General features: G+C 54.9%; 1 protein-coding gene across 1 annotated transcript in view; it reads right to left on the bottom strand.

Annotated features, from left to right (window-relative positions):
- The window catches only part of LOC147113224 (MAM domain-containing glycosylphosphatidylinositol anchor protein 1-like), a 125,798-nt gene that overhangs the window by 77,252 nt on the left and 31,778 nt on the right, over positions 1 to 16,768 (bottom strand). The window contains exons 4-5 of the mRNA XM_085998261.1: positions 10,588 to 10,857; positions 9,372 to 9,523 (exon numbers count right to left, since the gene is read on the bottom strand). Of these exons, the coding sequence (XP_085854387.1) occupies positions 9,372 to 9,523; positions 10,588 to 10,857 (422 nt within the window). The remainder of the gene's footprint in view (positions 1 to 9,371; positions 9,524 to 10,587; positions 10,858 to 16,768) is intronic.

The following is a 16,768-nucleotide window of genomic DNA, read 5'->3' as shown; positions in this document are numbered from 1 at the left end:
ATCCACTCTCTGGTCCACTCTCACCGCTCTCTGATCCACTCTCACCACTCTCTGATCCACTCTCACCGACACCGCTCTCTGATCCACTCTCACCGACACTGCTCTCTGATCCACTCTCACCGACACTGCTCTCTGATCCACTCTCACCGACACTGCTCTCTGATCCACTCTCACCGACACTGCTCTCTGATCCACTCTCACCGCACTCTGATCCACTCTCACCGACACCGCTCTGTGATCCACTCTCACCGACACCGCTCTCTGATCCACTCTCACCGACACCGCTCTCCGATCCACTCTCTCTCACCGACACCGCTCTCCGATCCACTCTCACCGACACCGCTCTCTGATCCACCCTCACCGACACCGCTCTCTGATCCACTCAAGGACACCGCTCTCCGATCCACTCTCACCGACACCGCTCTCTGATCCACTCTCACCGACACCGCTCTCTGATCCACCCTCACCGACACCGCTCACTGATCCACTCTCACCGACACCGCTCTCTGATCCACTCTCACCGACACCGCTCTCTGATCCACTCTCACCGACACCGCTCTGTGATCCACTCTCACCGACACCGCTCTCTGATCCACTCTCACCGACAACGCTCTCTGATCCACTCTCACCGACACCGCTCTCTGATCCACCCTCACCGACACCGCTCTCTGATCCACTTTCACTGACACTGCTCTGTGATCCACTCTCACCGACACCGCTCTCTGATCCACTCTCACCGACACCGCTCTCTGATCCACCCTTACCGACACCGCTCTCTGATCCACTCTCACCAACACCGCTCTCTGATGCACTCTCGCCGACACCGCTCTCTGATCCACTCTCGCCGACACCGCTCTCTGATCCACTCTCACCGACACCGCTCTCTGATCCCCTCTCACCGACACCGCTCTCTGAACCACTCTCACCGACACCACTCTCTGATCCACTCTCACCGACACCTCTCGTTGATCCACTCTCACCGACACCGCTCTCTGATCCACCCTCACCGACACCGCTCCCTGATCCACTCTCACCGACACCGCTCTGTGATCCACTCTCACCGACACCGCTCTCTGATCCACTCTCACCGACACCGCTCTCTGATCCACTCTCACCGACACCTCTCTCTGATCCACTCTCACCGACACCGCTCTCTGATCCACCCTCACCGACACCGCTCCCTGATCCACTCTCACCGACACCGCTCTGTGATCCACTCTCACCGACACCGCTCTCTGATCCACTCTCACCGACACCGCTCTCTGATCCGCTCTCACCGACACCGCTCTCTGATCCACTCTCACCGACACCGCTCTCCGATCCACTCTCACCGACACCGCTCTCTGATCCGCTCTCACCGACACCGCTCTCTGATCCGCTCTCACCGACACCGCTCTCTGATCCACTCTCACCGACACCGCTCTCTGATCCACTCTCACCGACACCGCTCTCTGATCCACTCTCACCGACACCGCTCTCTGATCCACTCTCACCGAAAGCGCTCTCTGATCCACTCTCACCGACACCGCTCTCTGATCCACTCTCACCGCTCTCTGATCCACTCTCACCGCTCTCTGATCCACTCTCACCGCTCTCTGATCCACTCTCACCGACACCGCTCTCTGATCCACTCTCACCGACACCGCTCTCTGATCCACTCTCACCGACACTGCTCTCTGATCCACTCTCACCGACACTGCTCTCTGATCCACTCTCACCGACACTGCTCTCTGATCCACTCTCACCGACACTGCTCTCTGATCCACTCTCACCGCACTCTGATCCACTCTCACCGACACCGCTCTGTGATCCACTCTCACCGACACCGCTCTCTGATCCACTCTCACCGACACCGCTCTCTGATCCACTCTCACCGACACCGCTCTCCGATCCACTCTCTCTCACCGACACCGCTCTCCGATCCACTCTCACCGACACCGCTCTCTGATCCACCCTCACCGACACCGCTCTCTGATCCACTCTCACCGACACCGCTCTCTGATCCACCCTCACCGACACCGCTCTCTGATCCACTTACACCGACACCGCTCTGTGATCCACTCTCACCGACACCGCTCTCTGATCCACTCTCACCGACACCGCTCTCTGATCCACTCTCACCGACACCGCTCTCTGATCCACCCTCACCGACACCGCTCTCTGATCCACTTTCACCGACACTGCTCTGTGATCCACTCTCACCGACACCGCTCTCTGATCCACTCTCACCGACACCGCTCTCTGATCCACCCTTACCGACACCGCTCTCTGATCCACTCTCACCAACACCGCTCTCTGATGCACTCTCGCCGACACCGCTCTCTGATCCACTCTCGCCGACACCGCTCTCTGATCCACTCTCACCGACACCGCTCTCTGATCCCCTCTCACCGACACCGCTCTCTGAACCACTCTCACCGACACCGCTCTCTGATCCGCTCTCACCGACACCGCTCTGTGATCCACTCTCACCGACACCGCTCTCTGATCCACTCTCACCGACACCTCTATCTGATCCACTCTCACCGACACCGCTCTCTGATCCACCCTCACCGACACCGCTCCCTGATCCACTCTCACCGACACCGCTCTGTGATCCACTCTCACCGACACCGCTCTCTGATCCACTCTCACCGACACCGCTCTCTGATCCGCTCTCACCGACACCGCTCTCTGATCCGCTCTCACCGACACCGCTCTCTGATCCGCTCTCACCGACACCGCTCTCTGATCCACTCTCACCGACACCGCTCTCTGATCCACTCTCACCGACACCGCTCTCTGATCCACTCTCACCGAAAGCGCTCTCTGATCCACTCTCACCGACACCGCTCTCTGATCCACTCTCACCGACACCTCTCTCTGATCCACTCTCACCGACACCGCTCTCTGATCCACTCTCACCGACACCGCTCTCTGATCCACTCTCACCGACACCGCTCTCTGATCCACTCTCACCGACACCGCTCTCTGATCCACTCTCACGGACACCGCTCTCTGATCCACTCTCACCGACACCGCTCTCTGATCCACTCTCACCGACACCGCGCTCTGATCCACTCTCACCGACACCGCTCTCTGATCCACTCTCACCGACACCGCTCTCTGATCCACTCTCACCGACACCGCTCTCTGATCCACTCTCACCGACACCGCTCCCTGATCCACTCTCACCGACACCGCTCTCTGATCCACTCTCACCGACACCGCTCTCTGATCCACTCTCACCGACACCTCTCTCTGATCCACTCTCACCGACACCTCTCTCTGATCTACTCTCACCGACACCGCTCTCTGATCCACCCTCACCGACACCGCTCTCCGATCCACCCTCACCGACACCGCTCTCCGATCCACTCTCACCGATACCGCTCTCCGATCCACTCTCACCGACACCGCTCTCCGATCCACTCTCACCGACACCGCTCTCCGATCCACTCTCACCGACACCGCTCTCCGATCCACTCTCACCGACACCGCTCTCCGATCCACTCTCACCGACACCGCTCCCTGATCCACTCTCACCGACACCGCTCTCTGATCCACTCTCACCGACACCGCTCTCTGATCCACTCTCACCGACACCGCTCTCTGATCCACTCTCACCGACACCGCTCACTGATCCACTCTCACCGACACCGCTCTCTGATCCACCCTCACCGACACCGCTCTCTGATCCACTCTCACCGACACCGCTCTCTGATCCACTCTCACCGACACCGCTCTCTGATCCGCTCTCACCGACACCGCTCTCTGATCCACTCTCACCGACAACGCTCTCTGATCCACTCTCACCGACACCGCTCTCTGATCCACCCTCACCGACACCGCTCTCTGATCCACTTTCACTGACACTGCTCTGTGATCCACTCTCACCGACACCGCTCTCTGATCCACTCTCACCGACACCGCTCTCTGATCCACCCTTACCGACACCGCTCTCTGATCCACTCTCACCAACACCGCTCTCTGATGCACTCTCGCCGACACCGCTCTCTGATCCACTCTCGCCGACACCGCTCTCTGATCCACTCTCACCGACACCGCTCTCTGATCCCCTCTCACCGACACCGCTCTCTGAACCACTCTCACCGACACCACTCTCTGATCCACTCTCACCGACACCTCTCGTTGATCCACTCTCACCGACACCGCTCTCTGATCCACCCTCACCGACACCGCTCCCTGATCCACTCTCACCGACACCGCTCTGTGATCCACTCTCACCGACACCGCTCTCTGATCCACTCTCACCGACACCGCTCTCTGATCCACTCTCACCGACACCTCTCTCTGATCCACTCTCACCGACACCGCTCTCTGATCCACCCTCACCGACACCGCTCCCTGATCCACTCTCACCGACACCGCTCTGTGATCCACTCTCACCGACACCGCTCTCTGATCCACTCTCACCGACACCGCTCTCTGATCCGCTCTCACCGACACCGCTCTCTGATCCACTCTCACCGACACCGCTCTCCGATCCACTCTCACCGACACCGCTCTCTGATCCGCTCTCACCGACACCGCTCTCTGATCCGCTCTCACCGACACCGCTCTCTGATCCACTCTCACCGACACCGCTCTCTGATCCACTCTCACCGACACCGCTCTCTGATCCACTCTCACCGACACCGCTCTCTGATCCACTCTCACCGAAAGCGCTCTCTGATCCACTCTCACCGACACCGCTCTCTGATCCACTCTCACCGCTCTCTGATCCACTCTCACCGCTCTCTGATCCACTCTCACCGCTCTCTGATCCACTCTCACCGCTCTCTGATCCACTCTCACCGACACCGCTCTCTGATCCACTCTCACCGACACCGCTCTCTGATCCACTCTCACCGACACTGCTCTCTGATCCACTCTCACCGACACTGCTCTCTGATCCACTCTCACCGACACTGCTCTCTGATCCACTCTCACCGCACTCTGATCCACTCTCACCGACACCGCTCTGTGATCCACTCTCACCGACACCGCTCTCTGATCCACTCTCACCGACACCGCTCTCTGATCCACTCTCACCGACACCGCTCTCCGATCCACTCTCTCTCACCGACACCGCTCTCCGATCCACTCTCACCGACACCGCTCTCTGATCCACCCTCACCGACACCGCTCTCTGATCCACTCTCACTGACACCGCTCTCTGATCCACCCTCACCGACACCGCTCTCTGATCCACTTACACCGACACCGCTCTGTGATCCACTCTCACCGACACCGCTCTCTGATCCACTCTCACCGACACCGCTCTCTGATCCACTCTCACCGACACCGCTCTCTGATCCACCCTCACCGACACCGCTCTCTGATCCACTTTCACCGACACTGCTCTGTGATCCACTCTCACCGACACCGCTCTCTGATCCACTCTCACCGACACCGCTCTCTGATCCACCCTTACCGACACCGCTCTCTGATCCACTCTCACCAACACCGCTCTCTGATGCACTCTCGCCGACACCGCTCTCTGATCCACTCTCGCCGACACCGCTCTCTGATCCACTCTCACCGACACCGCTCTCTGATCCCCTCTCACCGACACCGCTCTCTGAACCACTCTCACCGACACCGCTCTCTGATCCGCTCTCACCGACACCGCTCTGTGATCCACTCTCACCGACACCGCTCTCTGATCCACTCTCACCGACACCTCTATCTGATCCACTCTCACCGACACCGCTCTCTGATCCACCCTCACCGACACCGCTCCCTGATCCACTCTCACCGACACCGCTCTGTGATCCACTCTCACCGACACCGCTCTCTGATCCACTCTCACCGACACCGCTCTCTGATCCGCTCTCACCGACACCGCTCTCTGATCCGCTCTCACCGACACCGCTCTCTGATCCGCTCTCACCGACACCGCTCTCTGATCCACTCTCACCGACACCGCTCTCTGATCCACTCTCACCGACACCGCTCTCTGATCCACTCTCACCGAAAGCGCTCTCTGATCCACTCTCACCGACACCGCTCTCTGATCCACTCTCACCGACACCTCTCTCTGATCCACTCTCACCGACACCGCTCTCTGATCCACTCTCACCGACACCGCTCTCTGATCCACTCTCACCGACACCGCTCTCTGATCCACTCTCACCGACACCGCTCTCTGATCCACTCTCACGGACACCGCTCTCTGATCCACTCTCACCGACACCGCTCTCTGATCCACTCTCACCGACACCGCGCTCTGATCCACTCTCACCGACACCGCTCTCTGATCCACTCTCACCGACACCGCTCTCTGATCCACTCTCACCGACACCGCTCTCTGATCCACTCTCACCGACACCGCTCCCTGATCCACTCTCACCGACACCGCTCTCTGATCCACTCTCACCGACACCGCTCTCTGATCCACTCTCACCGACACCTCTCTCTGATCCACTCTCACCGACACCTCTCTCTGATCTACTCTCACCGACACCGCTCTCTGATCCACCCTCACCGACACCGCTCTCCGATCCACCCTCACCGACACCGCTCTCCGATCCACTCTCACCGATACCGCTCTCCGATCCACTCTCACCGACACCGCTCTCCGATCCACTCTCACCGACACCGCTCTCCGATCCACTCTCACCGACACCGCTCTCCGATCCACTCTCACCGACACCGCTCTCCGATCCACTCTCACCGACACCGCTCCCTGATCCACTCTCACCGACACCGCTCTCTGATCCACTCTCACCGACACCGCTCTCTGATCCACTCTCACCGACACCGCTCTCTGATCCACTCTCACCGACACCGCTCACTGATCCACTCTCACCGACACCGCTCTCTGATCCACCCTCACCGACACCGCTCTCTGATCCACTCTCACCGACACCGCTCTCTGATCCACTCTCACCGACACCGCTCTGTGATCCACTCTCACCGACACCGCTCTCTGATCCACGCTTACCGACACCGCTCTCTGATCCACTCTCACCGACACCGCTCTCTGATCCACCCTCACCGATACCGCTCTCTGATCCACTCTCACCGACACCGCTCTCTGATCCACTCTCACCGACACCGCTCTCTGATCCACTCTCACCGACACCGCTCTCTGATCCACCCTCACCGACACCGCTCTCTGATCCACTCTCACCGACACCGCTCTCTGATCCACCCTCACCGACACCGCTCTCTGATCCACTCTCACCGACACCGCGCTTTGATCCACCCTCACCGACACCGCTCTCTGATCCACTCACCGACACCGCTCTCTGATCCACTCTCCGACACCGCTCTCTGATCCACTCTCACCGACACCGCTCTCTGATCCGCTCTCACCGACACCGCTCCCTGATCCACTCTCACCGACACCGCTCTCTGATCCACTCTCACCGACACCGCTCTCTGATCCACTCTCACCGACACCGCTCCCTGATCCACTCTCACCGACACCGCTCCCTGATCCACTCTCACCGACACCGCTCTCTGATCCACCCTCACCGACACCGCTCCCTGATCCACTCTCACCGACATCGCTCTCTGATCCACTGTCACCGACACCGCTCTCTGATCCACTGTCACCGACACCGCTCTCTGATCCACTCTTACCGACACCGCTGTCTGATCCACTCTCACCGACACCGCTCCCTGATCCACTCTCACCGACATCGCTCTCTGATCCACTGTCACCGACACCGCTCTCTGATCCACCGTCACCGACACCGCTCTCTGATCCACTCTCACCGACACCGCTGTCTGATCCACTCTCACCGACACCGCTCTCTGATCCACCCTCACCGACACCGTTCTCTGATCCACTCTCACCGACACCGCTCTCTGATCCACCCTCACCGACACCGCTCTCTGATCCACTCTCACCGACACCGCTCTCTGATCCACTCTCACCGACACCGCTCTCTGATCCACTCTCACCGACACCGCTCTCTGATCCACTCTCACCGACACCGCTCTCTGATCCACTCTCACCGACACCGCTCTCTGATCCACTCTCACCGACACCGCTCTCTGATCCACTCTCACCGACACCGCTCTCTGATCCACTCTCACCGACACCGCTCTCTGATCCGCTCTCACCGACACCGCTCTCTGATCCGCTCTCACCGACACCGCTCTCTGATCCACTCTCACCGACGCCGCTCTCTGATCCACTCTCACCGACACCGCTCTCTGATCCACTCTCACCGACACCGCTCTCTGATCCACTCTCACAGACACCGCTCTCTGATCCACTCTCACCGACACCGCTCTCTGATCCACTCTCACCGATACCGCTCTCTGATCCACTCTCACCGACACCGCTCTCTGATCCACTCTCACCGACACCGCTCTCTGATCCACTCTGATGAACTGCTAATTAACGAGGGGCCCGGCAGCTCGGGATGCCGGGGTGGAGGATTGGAACCACAGGCAGAAAGGCCTAATGTTTAAGCAAAGCCCAACTCGCACTGACAGGCCAGACTGGCACTGGGAAAATCTGAGAAAGAAATCAGCTCTGGAATATCGTGCTCCAGCTGTTTGCCCAGAAAGTGATCGCTCACACGGACTCCTCCCTCACTCAATCCATCCATTCACATTAATGCTCCAATTAAAATCCACAAAACCATTTCCCTAAAACTGACATCACAACAAACCTCCGGAGGCTGCTGGACAGCTTTCCTCAACTTAATCTGAATTCAGCTTTCAATCATTGGCTCCGTGCATTATCAGTGAGTGTGTACAGTGCAACCCCCAGTGTACCCGCCCCCAGTGTACCCGCCCCCAGTGTACCCGCCCCCAGTGTACCCGCCCCCAGTGTACCCGCCCCCAGTGCACCCGCCCCCAGTGCCACCGCCCCCAGTGCACTGCCCCCAGTGCACCCGCCCCAGTGCCATTCCCAGTGTACCCGCCCCCAGTGCACCCGCCCCCCAATGTACCCGCCCCCCAATGCACCGCCCCAGTGCACCCGCCCCCAGAGCCATTCCCAGTGTACCCGCCCCCAGTGTACCCGCCCCCAGTGTACCCGCCCCCAGTGTACCCGCCCCCAGTGTACCCGCCCCCAGTGTACCCGCCCCCAGTGTACCCGCCCCCAGTGTACCCGCCCCCAGTGTACCCGCCCCCAGTGTACCCGCCCCCAGTGCCACCCCCAGTGCGCCCGCCCCCAGTGCGCCCGCCCCCAGTGCGCCCGCCCCCAGTGCGCCCGCCCCAGTGCGCCCGCCCCCAGTGCGCCCGCCCCCAGTGCGCCCGCCCCCAGTGCGCCCGCCCCAGTGCACCGCCCCCAGTGCACCCGCCCCCAGTGCACCAGCCCCCAGTGCACCCGCCCCCACTGCACCCGCCCCCACTGCACCCGCCCCCCAGTGCACCAGCCCCCAGTGTACCAGCCCCCAGTGCCACCCCCCGTGAGCTCTCACCTCTTGCTGTATCTCCAGTTTATATTTCACCACATCTCCGACAGCGTTGGGTAGTTTCTGTGTCCACTGCAGATTGAACATGTAAAGATTGGGTTTCTGGATCCGCACTGGGCTCGGAGTATCGTAATAAAACTCCGGCACGTGAGCACGTCCTGAGGGCAGAGAATCAGCAACAGTGTCATTGAGGGCATCACCCCACAATCTGCCCCCATCACCCCACAACTGCCCCATCACCCCACAATCTGCCCCCATCACCCCACAATCTGCCCCCATCACCCCACAATCTGCCCCATCACCCCACAATCTGCCCCATCACCCCACAATCTGCCCCCATCACCCCACAATCTGCCCCGTCACCCCACAATCTGCCCCGTCACCCCACAATCTGCCCCATCACCCCACAATCTGCCCCATCACCCCACAATCTGCCCCCATCACCCCACAATCTGCCCCATCACCCCACAATCTGCCCCATCGCCCCACAATCTGCCCCATCACCCCACAATCTGCCCCATCACCCCACAATCTGCCCCATCACCCCACAATCTGCCCCATCACCCCACAATCTGCCCCATCACCCCACAATCTGCCCCATCACCCCACAATCTGCCCCATCACCCCACAATCTGCCCCATCACCCCACAATCTGCCCCATCACCCCACAATCTGCCCCATCACCCCACAATCTGTCCCCATCACCCCACAATCTGTCCCATCACCCCACAATCTGCCCCATCACCCCACAATCTGCCCCATCACCCCACAATCTGTCCCCATCACCCCACAATCTGCCCCATCACCCCACAATCTGTCCCCATCACCCCACAATCTGTCCCCATCACCCCACAATCTGCCCCATCACCCCACAATCTGTCGCATCACCCCACAATATCTCGGAGTGACCCCTCAGTAATATCTCGGAGTGACCCCTCAGTAATATCTCGGAGTGACCCCTCAGTAATAACTCAGTGACCCCTCAGTAATATCTCGGAGTGACCCCTCAGTAATATCTCGGAGTGACCCCTCAGTAATAACTCAGTGACCCCTCAGTAATATCTCGGAGTGACCCCTCAGTAATATCTCGGAGTGACCCCTCAGTAATAACTCAGTGACCCCTCAGTAATATCTCGGAGAGACCCCTCAGTAATATCTCGGAGAGACCCCTCAGTAATATCTCGGAGTGACCCTGGTCGGATCCTGACCCTCTGTCACTCACCCGTCAGATTGAAGAGACATGATCCCGAGCCCACCTCATTGGACAGGATACACTTGTAGATCCCGTACTTCTTGCGAGCCAGTCTGTCGATCTTCCACTCGGAAAAGTCCTGTGGTTCAGTGGGAGGAGTTTCTAAGGGAATTCCCCCAAACATCCACACAGCTGACGTTACTTTCATGGGATTCCCACTGACCAGTCGGCAGCCCAGAATGACTGACTGACCCAACCGCTGCCGAACTTCCTCAAAGCCAGGCTCTACTGTCGGGGGAACTGATGGACAAGGAAAGGTCAGTGAACGATCGACAAGGGTCTCTTTCTGTCTATCTGTCTGTTTCTCTCTCTCCCACTCTCTCTCCATTTCGCTCTCTGTGTCTCTGTCTTTGTCTCTCCTTTTCCCTCCCTCTCGCTCTCCTTCTCTCTCCCTCCCTCCCCCTCTGCTCTCTCTCTTCCTCTCCATCTCTTTCTCTCCCTGCCTATCCCTCTCTGTTTATCGCCCTCTCGTTCTGTCTCTCCACGTCTGTCTGTCTCTCTCTCTCCGTCTGTCTGTCTCTCTCTCTCCGTCTGTCTGTCTCTCTCTCTCCGTCTGTCTGTCTCTCTCTCCGTCTGTCTGTCTCTCTCTCCGTCTGTCTGTCTCTCTCGCCATCTCTCTCTCTCTCCGTTTGTCTCTCTCTCTCTCTCTCTCTCTCCGTCTGTCTGTCTCTCTCCGTCTGTCTCTCTCTCTCTCTCTCTCGCTCTCCATCTCTCTCCATCTCTCTCAGTTCAGTTCAGTTCAGTTCAAATGCTTTATTGGCATGAAAGTTTACAGAGAACCATATTGCCAAAGCTTACATAGCAAAAAGGTACAGTTTTCCAACATTCTGTAGGTGTCAATCGATTTGACATTTGTTGGGTATATACAATATTACTTTTAAACAATATTAATTTTAAACAGTCTTTCTACTTCATTTGGTACGTTCAATATTAATTTTAAACAGTCTTACTTTTAAACAGTCCTCAGGTTGTGACATGTTGTTACATATTTAGCCCCAAGGTATGGTCTGTCTCCTTCTCCTAGGACTAATCTCAATCTCTCTCTCTCTCCCCATCTCTCTCTGTCTCTGTCTCTCTCTGGCAGGGGGTTGGGAACCTGTGCAGGGAGACAGAGGAATGGGAAACAAGGATAGAAGCAAAAGACAGGAAGGAGAAAAGCAAAAGTGGCAGGCAGGGAAGTCAAGGGTGTAAATCAAACATGGCCACAGTAAATAATAATTCAAAATGGTCTAAGAGTGTTAAAAAAAACAAGCCTGAAGGTTTTGTGTCGTAACATAGAAACATGGAAACAGGAGCAGGAGTAGGCCATTTGGCCCCTCGAGCCTGCTCCGCCATTCAATGCGATCATGGCCAAATTCAGTACCCTGTCCCTGCTTTCTCCCCATATCCCTTGATCCCTTTAGCCTTAAGAAATATAACTAACTCCTTCTTGAATATATTTAATGAATTGGCCTCCACTGCCTTCTGTGGTAGAGAATTCCACAGGTTCACCACTCTCTGGGTGAAGAAATTCCTCCTCATCTCTGTCCTAAATGACTTACCCCTTATCGTTAGACTGTGTCCCCTGGTTCTGGATTCCCCGACCATCGGGAACATCCTCCCTGCATCTAGTCTGTCCAGTCCTGTCAGAATTTTATAAGTTTCAATGAGATCCCCTCTCATTCTTCTAAACTCCAGCGAGTACAAGCCCAATCGACCCAATCTCTCCTCATACGTCATTCCTGCCAGCCCAGGTATCAGCCTGGTGAATCTTCGCTGCACTCCCTCCATGGCAAGAATATCCTTCCTCAGATAAGGTGACCAAAACTGCACACAATACTCAAGATGTGGTCTCACCAAGGCCCTGTACAACTGTAGCAAGACATCCTTGTTCCTGTACTCAAACCCTCTCGCTATGAAGACCGACATACCATTTGCCTTCTTAACCGCCTGCTGCACCTGCATGCTTACCTTCAGCAACTGGTGCACAAGGACACCCAGGTCTCGTTGCACTTCCCCTTCTCCCAATCTATTGCCATTCAGATAATAATCTGCCTTCCTGTTTTTGACACCAAAGTGGATAACCTCGCATTTATCCACGTTATATTGCATCTGCCATGCTTCTGCCCAATCACCCAACCTGTCCAAATCATCCTGGAGTTTCTTGGCATCCTCCTCACAACACACATGACCACCCAGCTTTGTGTAATCTGCAAATTTGGAGATATTACATCTAGTTCCCTTGTCTAGATCATTAATATATATTGTGAATAGCTGGGGTCCAAGGACCGATCCCTGCGGTACCCCACTAGTCACTGCCTGCCACTCAGAAAAAGACCCGTTTATTCCAACTCTTTGCTTTCAATCTGCCAACCAGTTCTCTATCCAAGTCAATACCTTGCCCCCAATCCCATGTGCCTTAACTTTACACGCTAATCTCTTGTGTGGGACCTTATCGAAAGCCTTTTGAAAGTCCAAATACACCACATCCACTGGTTCTCCCTTATCTATTCTACCAGTTACATCCTCAAAAAATTCCACTAGATTAGTCAAGCACGATTTACCTTTTGTAAATCCATGTTGACTTTGTCTGATCCGGTCACTGTTTTCCAAGTGCTCTGCTATTACATCTTTTATAATGGACTCTAACATTTTCCCCACTACCGATGCGAGGAGCATTTGTAATAAGGTGGATGAATTAACTGCGCAAATAGATGTAAATGGATATGATATGATTGGGATTACGGAAACATGGCTCCAGGGTGACCAAGGCTGGGAACTCAACATCCAGGGGTATTCAATATTCAGGAAAGACAGGCAAAAAGGAAAAGGAGGTGGGGTAGCATTGCTGGTTAACATAGAAACATAGAAGATAGGAACAGGAGTAGGCCATTCGGCCCTTCGAGCCTGCTCCACCATTCAATGAGATCATGGCTGATCATCCAAATTCAGTACCCTGTCCCTGCCTTCTCCCCATATCCCTTGATCCCTATAGCCTTAAGAAATATATCCAACTCCTTCTTGAATATATTTAATGAACTGGCCTCCACCGCCCGCTGTGGCAGAGAATTCCACAGGTTCACCACTCTCTGGGTGAAGAAATTCCTCCTCATTTCTGACCTAAATGGCTTACCCCTTAGACTATGACCCCTGGTTCTGGACTCCCCCGCCATCAGAAACATCCTTCCTGCATCTAGTCTGTCCAGGCCTGACATAATTTTATAGGTTTCGATGAGATCCCCTCTCAATCTTCTAAACTCCAGTGAGTATAAGCCCAATCGACACAATCTCTCCTCATACGTCATTCCTGCCATCCCAGGTATCAGCCTGGTGAATCTTCGCTGAACTCCTTCCATGGCAAGAATGTCCTTCCTCAGATAAGGTGACTAAAACTGCACACAATACTCAAGATGCGGTCTCACCAAGGCCCTGTACAACTGCAGCAAGACATCCTTGTTCCTGTACTCGAACCCTCTTGCTACGAAGGCCAAAATACCATTTGCCTTCTTAACCGCCTGCTGCACCTGCATGCTTACCTTCAGCGACTGGTGCACAAGAACACCCAGGTCTCTTTGCACTTCCCCTTCTCCCAGTCTATTGCCATTCAAAAAATAAGAGATTAACACAATAATAAGGAAGGATATTAGCTCTGATGATGTGGAATCTGTATGGGTAGAGCTGAGAAATACCAAGGGGCAGAAAACGTTAGTGGGAGTTGTATACAGACCCCCAAACAGTAATGCTGAGGTTGGGAATGGCATTAAACGGGAAATTAGAGACGCATGCAATAAGGGCACAGCAGTTATCATGGGTAACTTTAATCTACATATAGATTGGGCTAACCAAATTAGTAACAATACTGTGGAGGAGGAATTCCTGGAGTGTATACAGGATGGTTTCCTGGACCAATATGTCGAGGAACCAACTAGAGATCAGGCTATCTTAGACTGGGTATTATGTAATGAGAAAGGATTAATTAGCAATGTTGTTGTACGAGGCCCCTTGGGTCGGAGCGATCATAATATGATAGAATTCTTCATTAAGATGGAGAGTGAAGTAATTGACTCAGAGACTAGGGTCCTGAATTTAAATAAAGGAAACTACGATGGTATGAGGCGCGAGTTGGGTAGGATGGATTGGGGAATGGTACTTAAAGGGTTGACAGTGGATAGGCAATGGCAAACATTTAAAGATCGCATGGATGAACTACAGAATTTGTTCATCCCTGTTTGGCATAAAAGGTGACTCAACCGTGGCTAACAAGGGAAATTAGGGATAGCATAAGATCCAAGGAGAGGACATATAAATTGGCCACAAAAAGCAGCAAACCTGAGGATTGGGAGCAGTTTAGGATTCAGCAAAGGAGGGCAAAGGGATTAATTAAGAGGGGGAAAATAGAGTATGAGAGTAAGCTTGCAGGGAACATAAAAACTGACTGTAAAAGCTTCTATAGATATGTGAAGAGAAAAAGATTGGTGAAGTCAAGCGTAGGTCCCTTGCAGTCAGAATCAGCGGAGTTTATAATGGGGAACAAAGAAATGGCAGACCAATTAAATACATACTTTGGTTCTGTCCTCACAAAGGAGGACACAAATAACCTCCCAGAGATGTCAGGGTTCACAGGGTCTAATGAGAGGGAGGAACTGAATGAAATCAGTATTTGTAGGGAAATGGTGTTAGGGAAATTGACGGGATTGAAGGCCGATAAATCCCCAGGGCCTGATAATCTACATCCTAGTGTACTTAAGGAAGTAACCCTAGAAATAGTAGATGCATTGCTGATCATCTTCCAAAATTCTATAGATTCTGGAACAGTTCCCATGGATTGGAGGGTAGCTAATGTTACCCCACTATTTAAAAAAGGTGGTAGAGAGAAAACGGGGAATTAGAGACCGGTAAGCCTGACATTGGTAATAGGGAAAATGCTAGAGTCCATTATAAAAGATGTAATAGCAGAGCACTTGGAAAACAGTGACAGGATCGGACATAGTCAACATGGATTTACAAAAGTTTGCACATTCTCCCCGTGTTTGCGTGGGTTTTCTCCGGGCGCTCCGGTTTCCTCCCACAGTCCAAAGATGTGCGGGTTAGGTTGATTGGCTATGATAAATTGACCCTTAGTGTTAGGGGGGATTAAATACGTGGGGTTACGGGGATAGGGTGGGATATGTGTCAGTGCAGGCTCGATGGGCCGAAAATGGCCTCTATCTGCACTGTGGGGTTTCTGTGATTTCTGTGATTTCTGTGAAAAGGTAAATCGTGCTTGACTAATCTACTGGAATTTTTTGAGGATGTAACTGGTAAAATAGATAAGGAAGAACCAGTGGATGTGGTGTATTTGGACTTTCAGAAGGCTTTTGATAAGAGATTAGCGTGTAAAGTTAAAGCACATGGGATTGGGGGCAAGGTACTGACTGATATACCTATCAATTCGTCCAATAAAAGCGACGAGTTAGGAACGTAACTAAAGGTTTTTATTGACTAAATAACAGAGCCCACCCTCGTGGGTGATCGGGTCCAACAAGGAGGAATACCAGCCAGTCGACTACCTTTATACCTGGGCAGGTAGGTGGAGCCATGGGCGGAGTCGGAGGTGGTCAGCCCAGGTCTAACAGCGCGACAAGAGGCGACCTCGTATAGTGATACAACAGTGAGAACAGTGAGAACAATACAACAGTGATAACTATAGAGTAACGATTGTGAACGATAAAAGTGGTTTACCACATTCACCCCTTGTTCAGATTTGAGTCCAGCGGGGTGAAGTGTACCACCAGTTCTGGTATGCCAGTCTGTCCGGAGGCCTCGTAAGCCTCTCCGATCGTCGCAGCGGCGGTGCTGCATTATCCGGTGTTAATGCTGGTGTCTGCGTGGTCGGCGAAGGCTCGTGGGGTTCCGGCATGCCGTCTACCTGGGCTGGAATTGGGGGGGTGGTGGGGGGGGGGTAAAGGTGGTGTCTCCGGAGTGCCCGAGGGTGCGAGGTCTCGTAAGGAGACAGTGTCCTCCCGCCCGTCTGGGTAAGCCACGTAGGCGTACTGGGGGTTGGCGTGCAGGAGGTTCACCCTCTCGACCAGGGGGTCCGTTTTATGGGCCCTCATGTGCTTTCGCAGCAAGACGGGCCCCGGAGAGGTCAGCCAGGTTGGTAGAGTGGTTCCCGTAGTCGACTTCCTGGGGA

Source organism: Somniosus microcephalus, chromosome 9 (genome assembly GCF_052327205.1).
Source record: "Somniosus microcephalus isolate GS21.2 chromosome 9, FLI_Smic_1.0, whole genome shotgun sequence".
Classification (NCBI taxonomy): domain Eukaryota; kingdom Metazoa; phylum Chordata; class Chondrichthyes; order Squaliformes; family Somniosidae; genus Somniosus; species Somniosus microcephalus.
The sequence above is the reverse complement of the archived record's forward strand: the minus strand, read 5'-3'. Positions and strand labels throughout refer to the sequence as shown.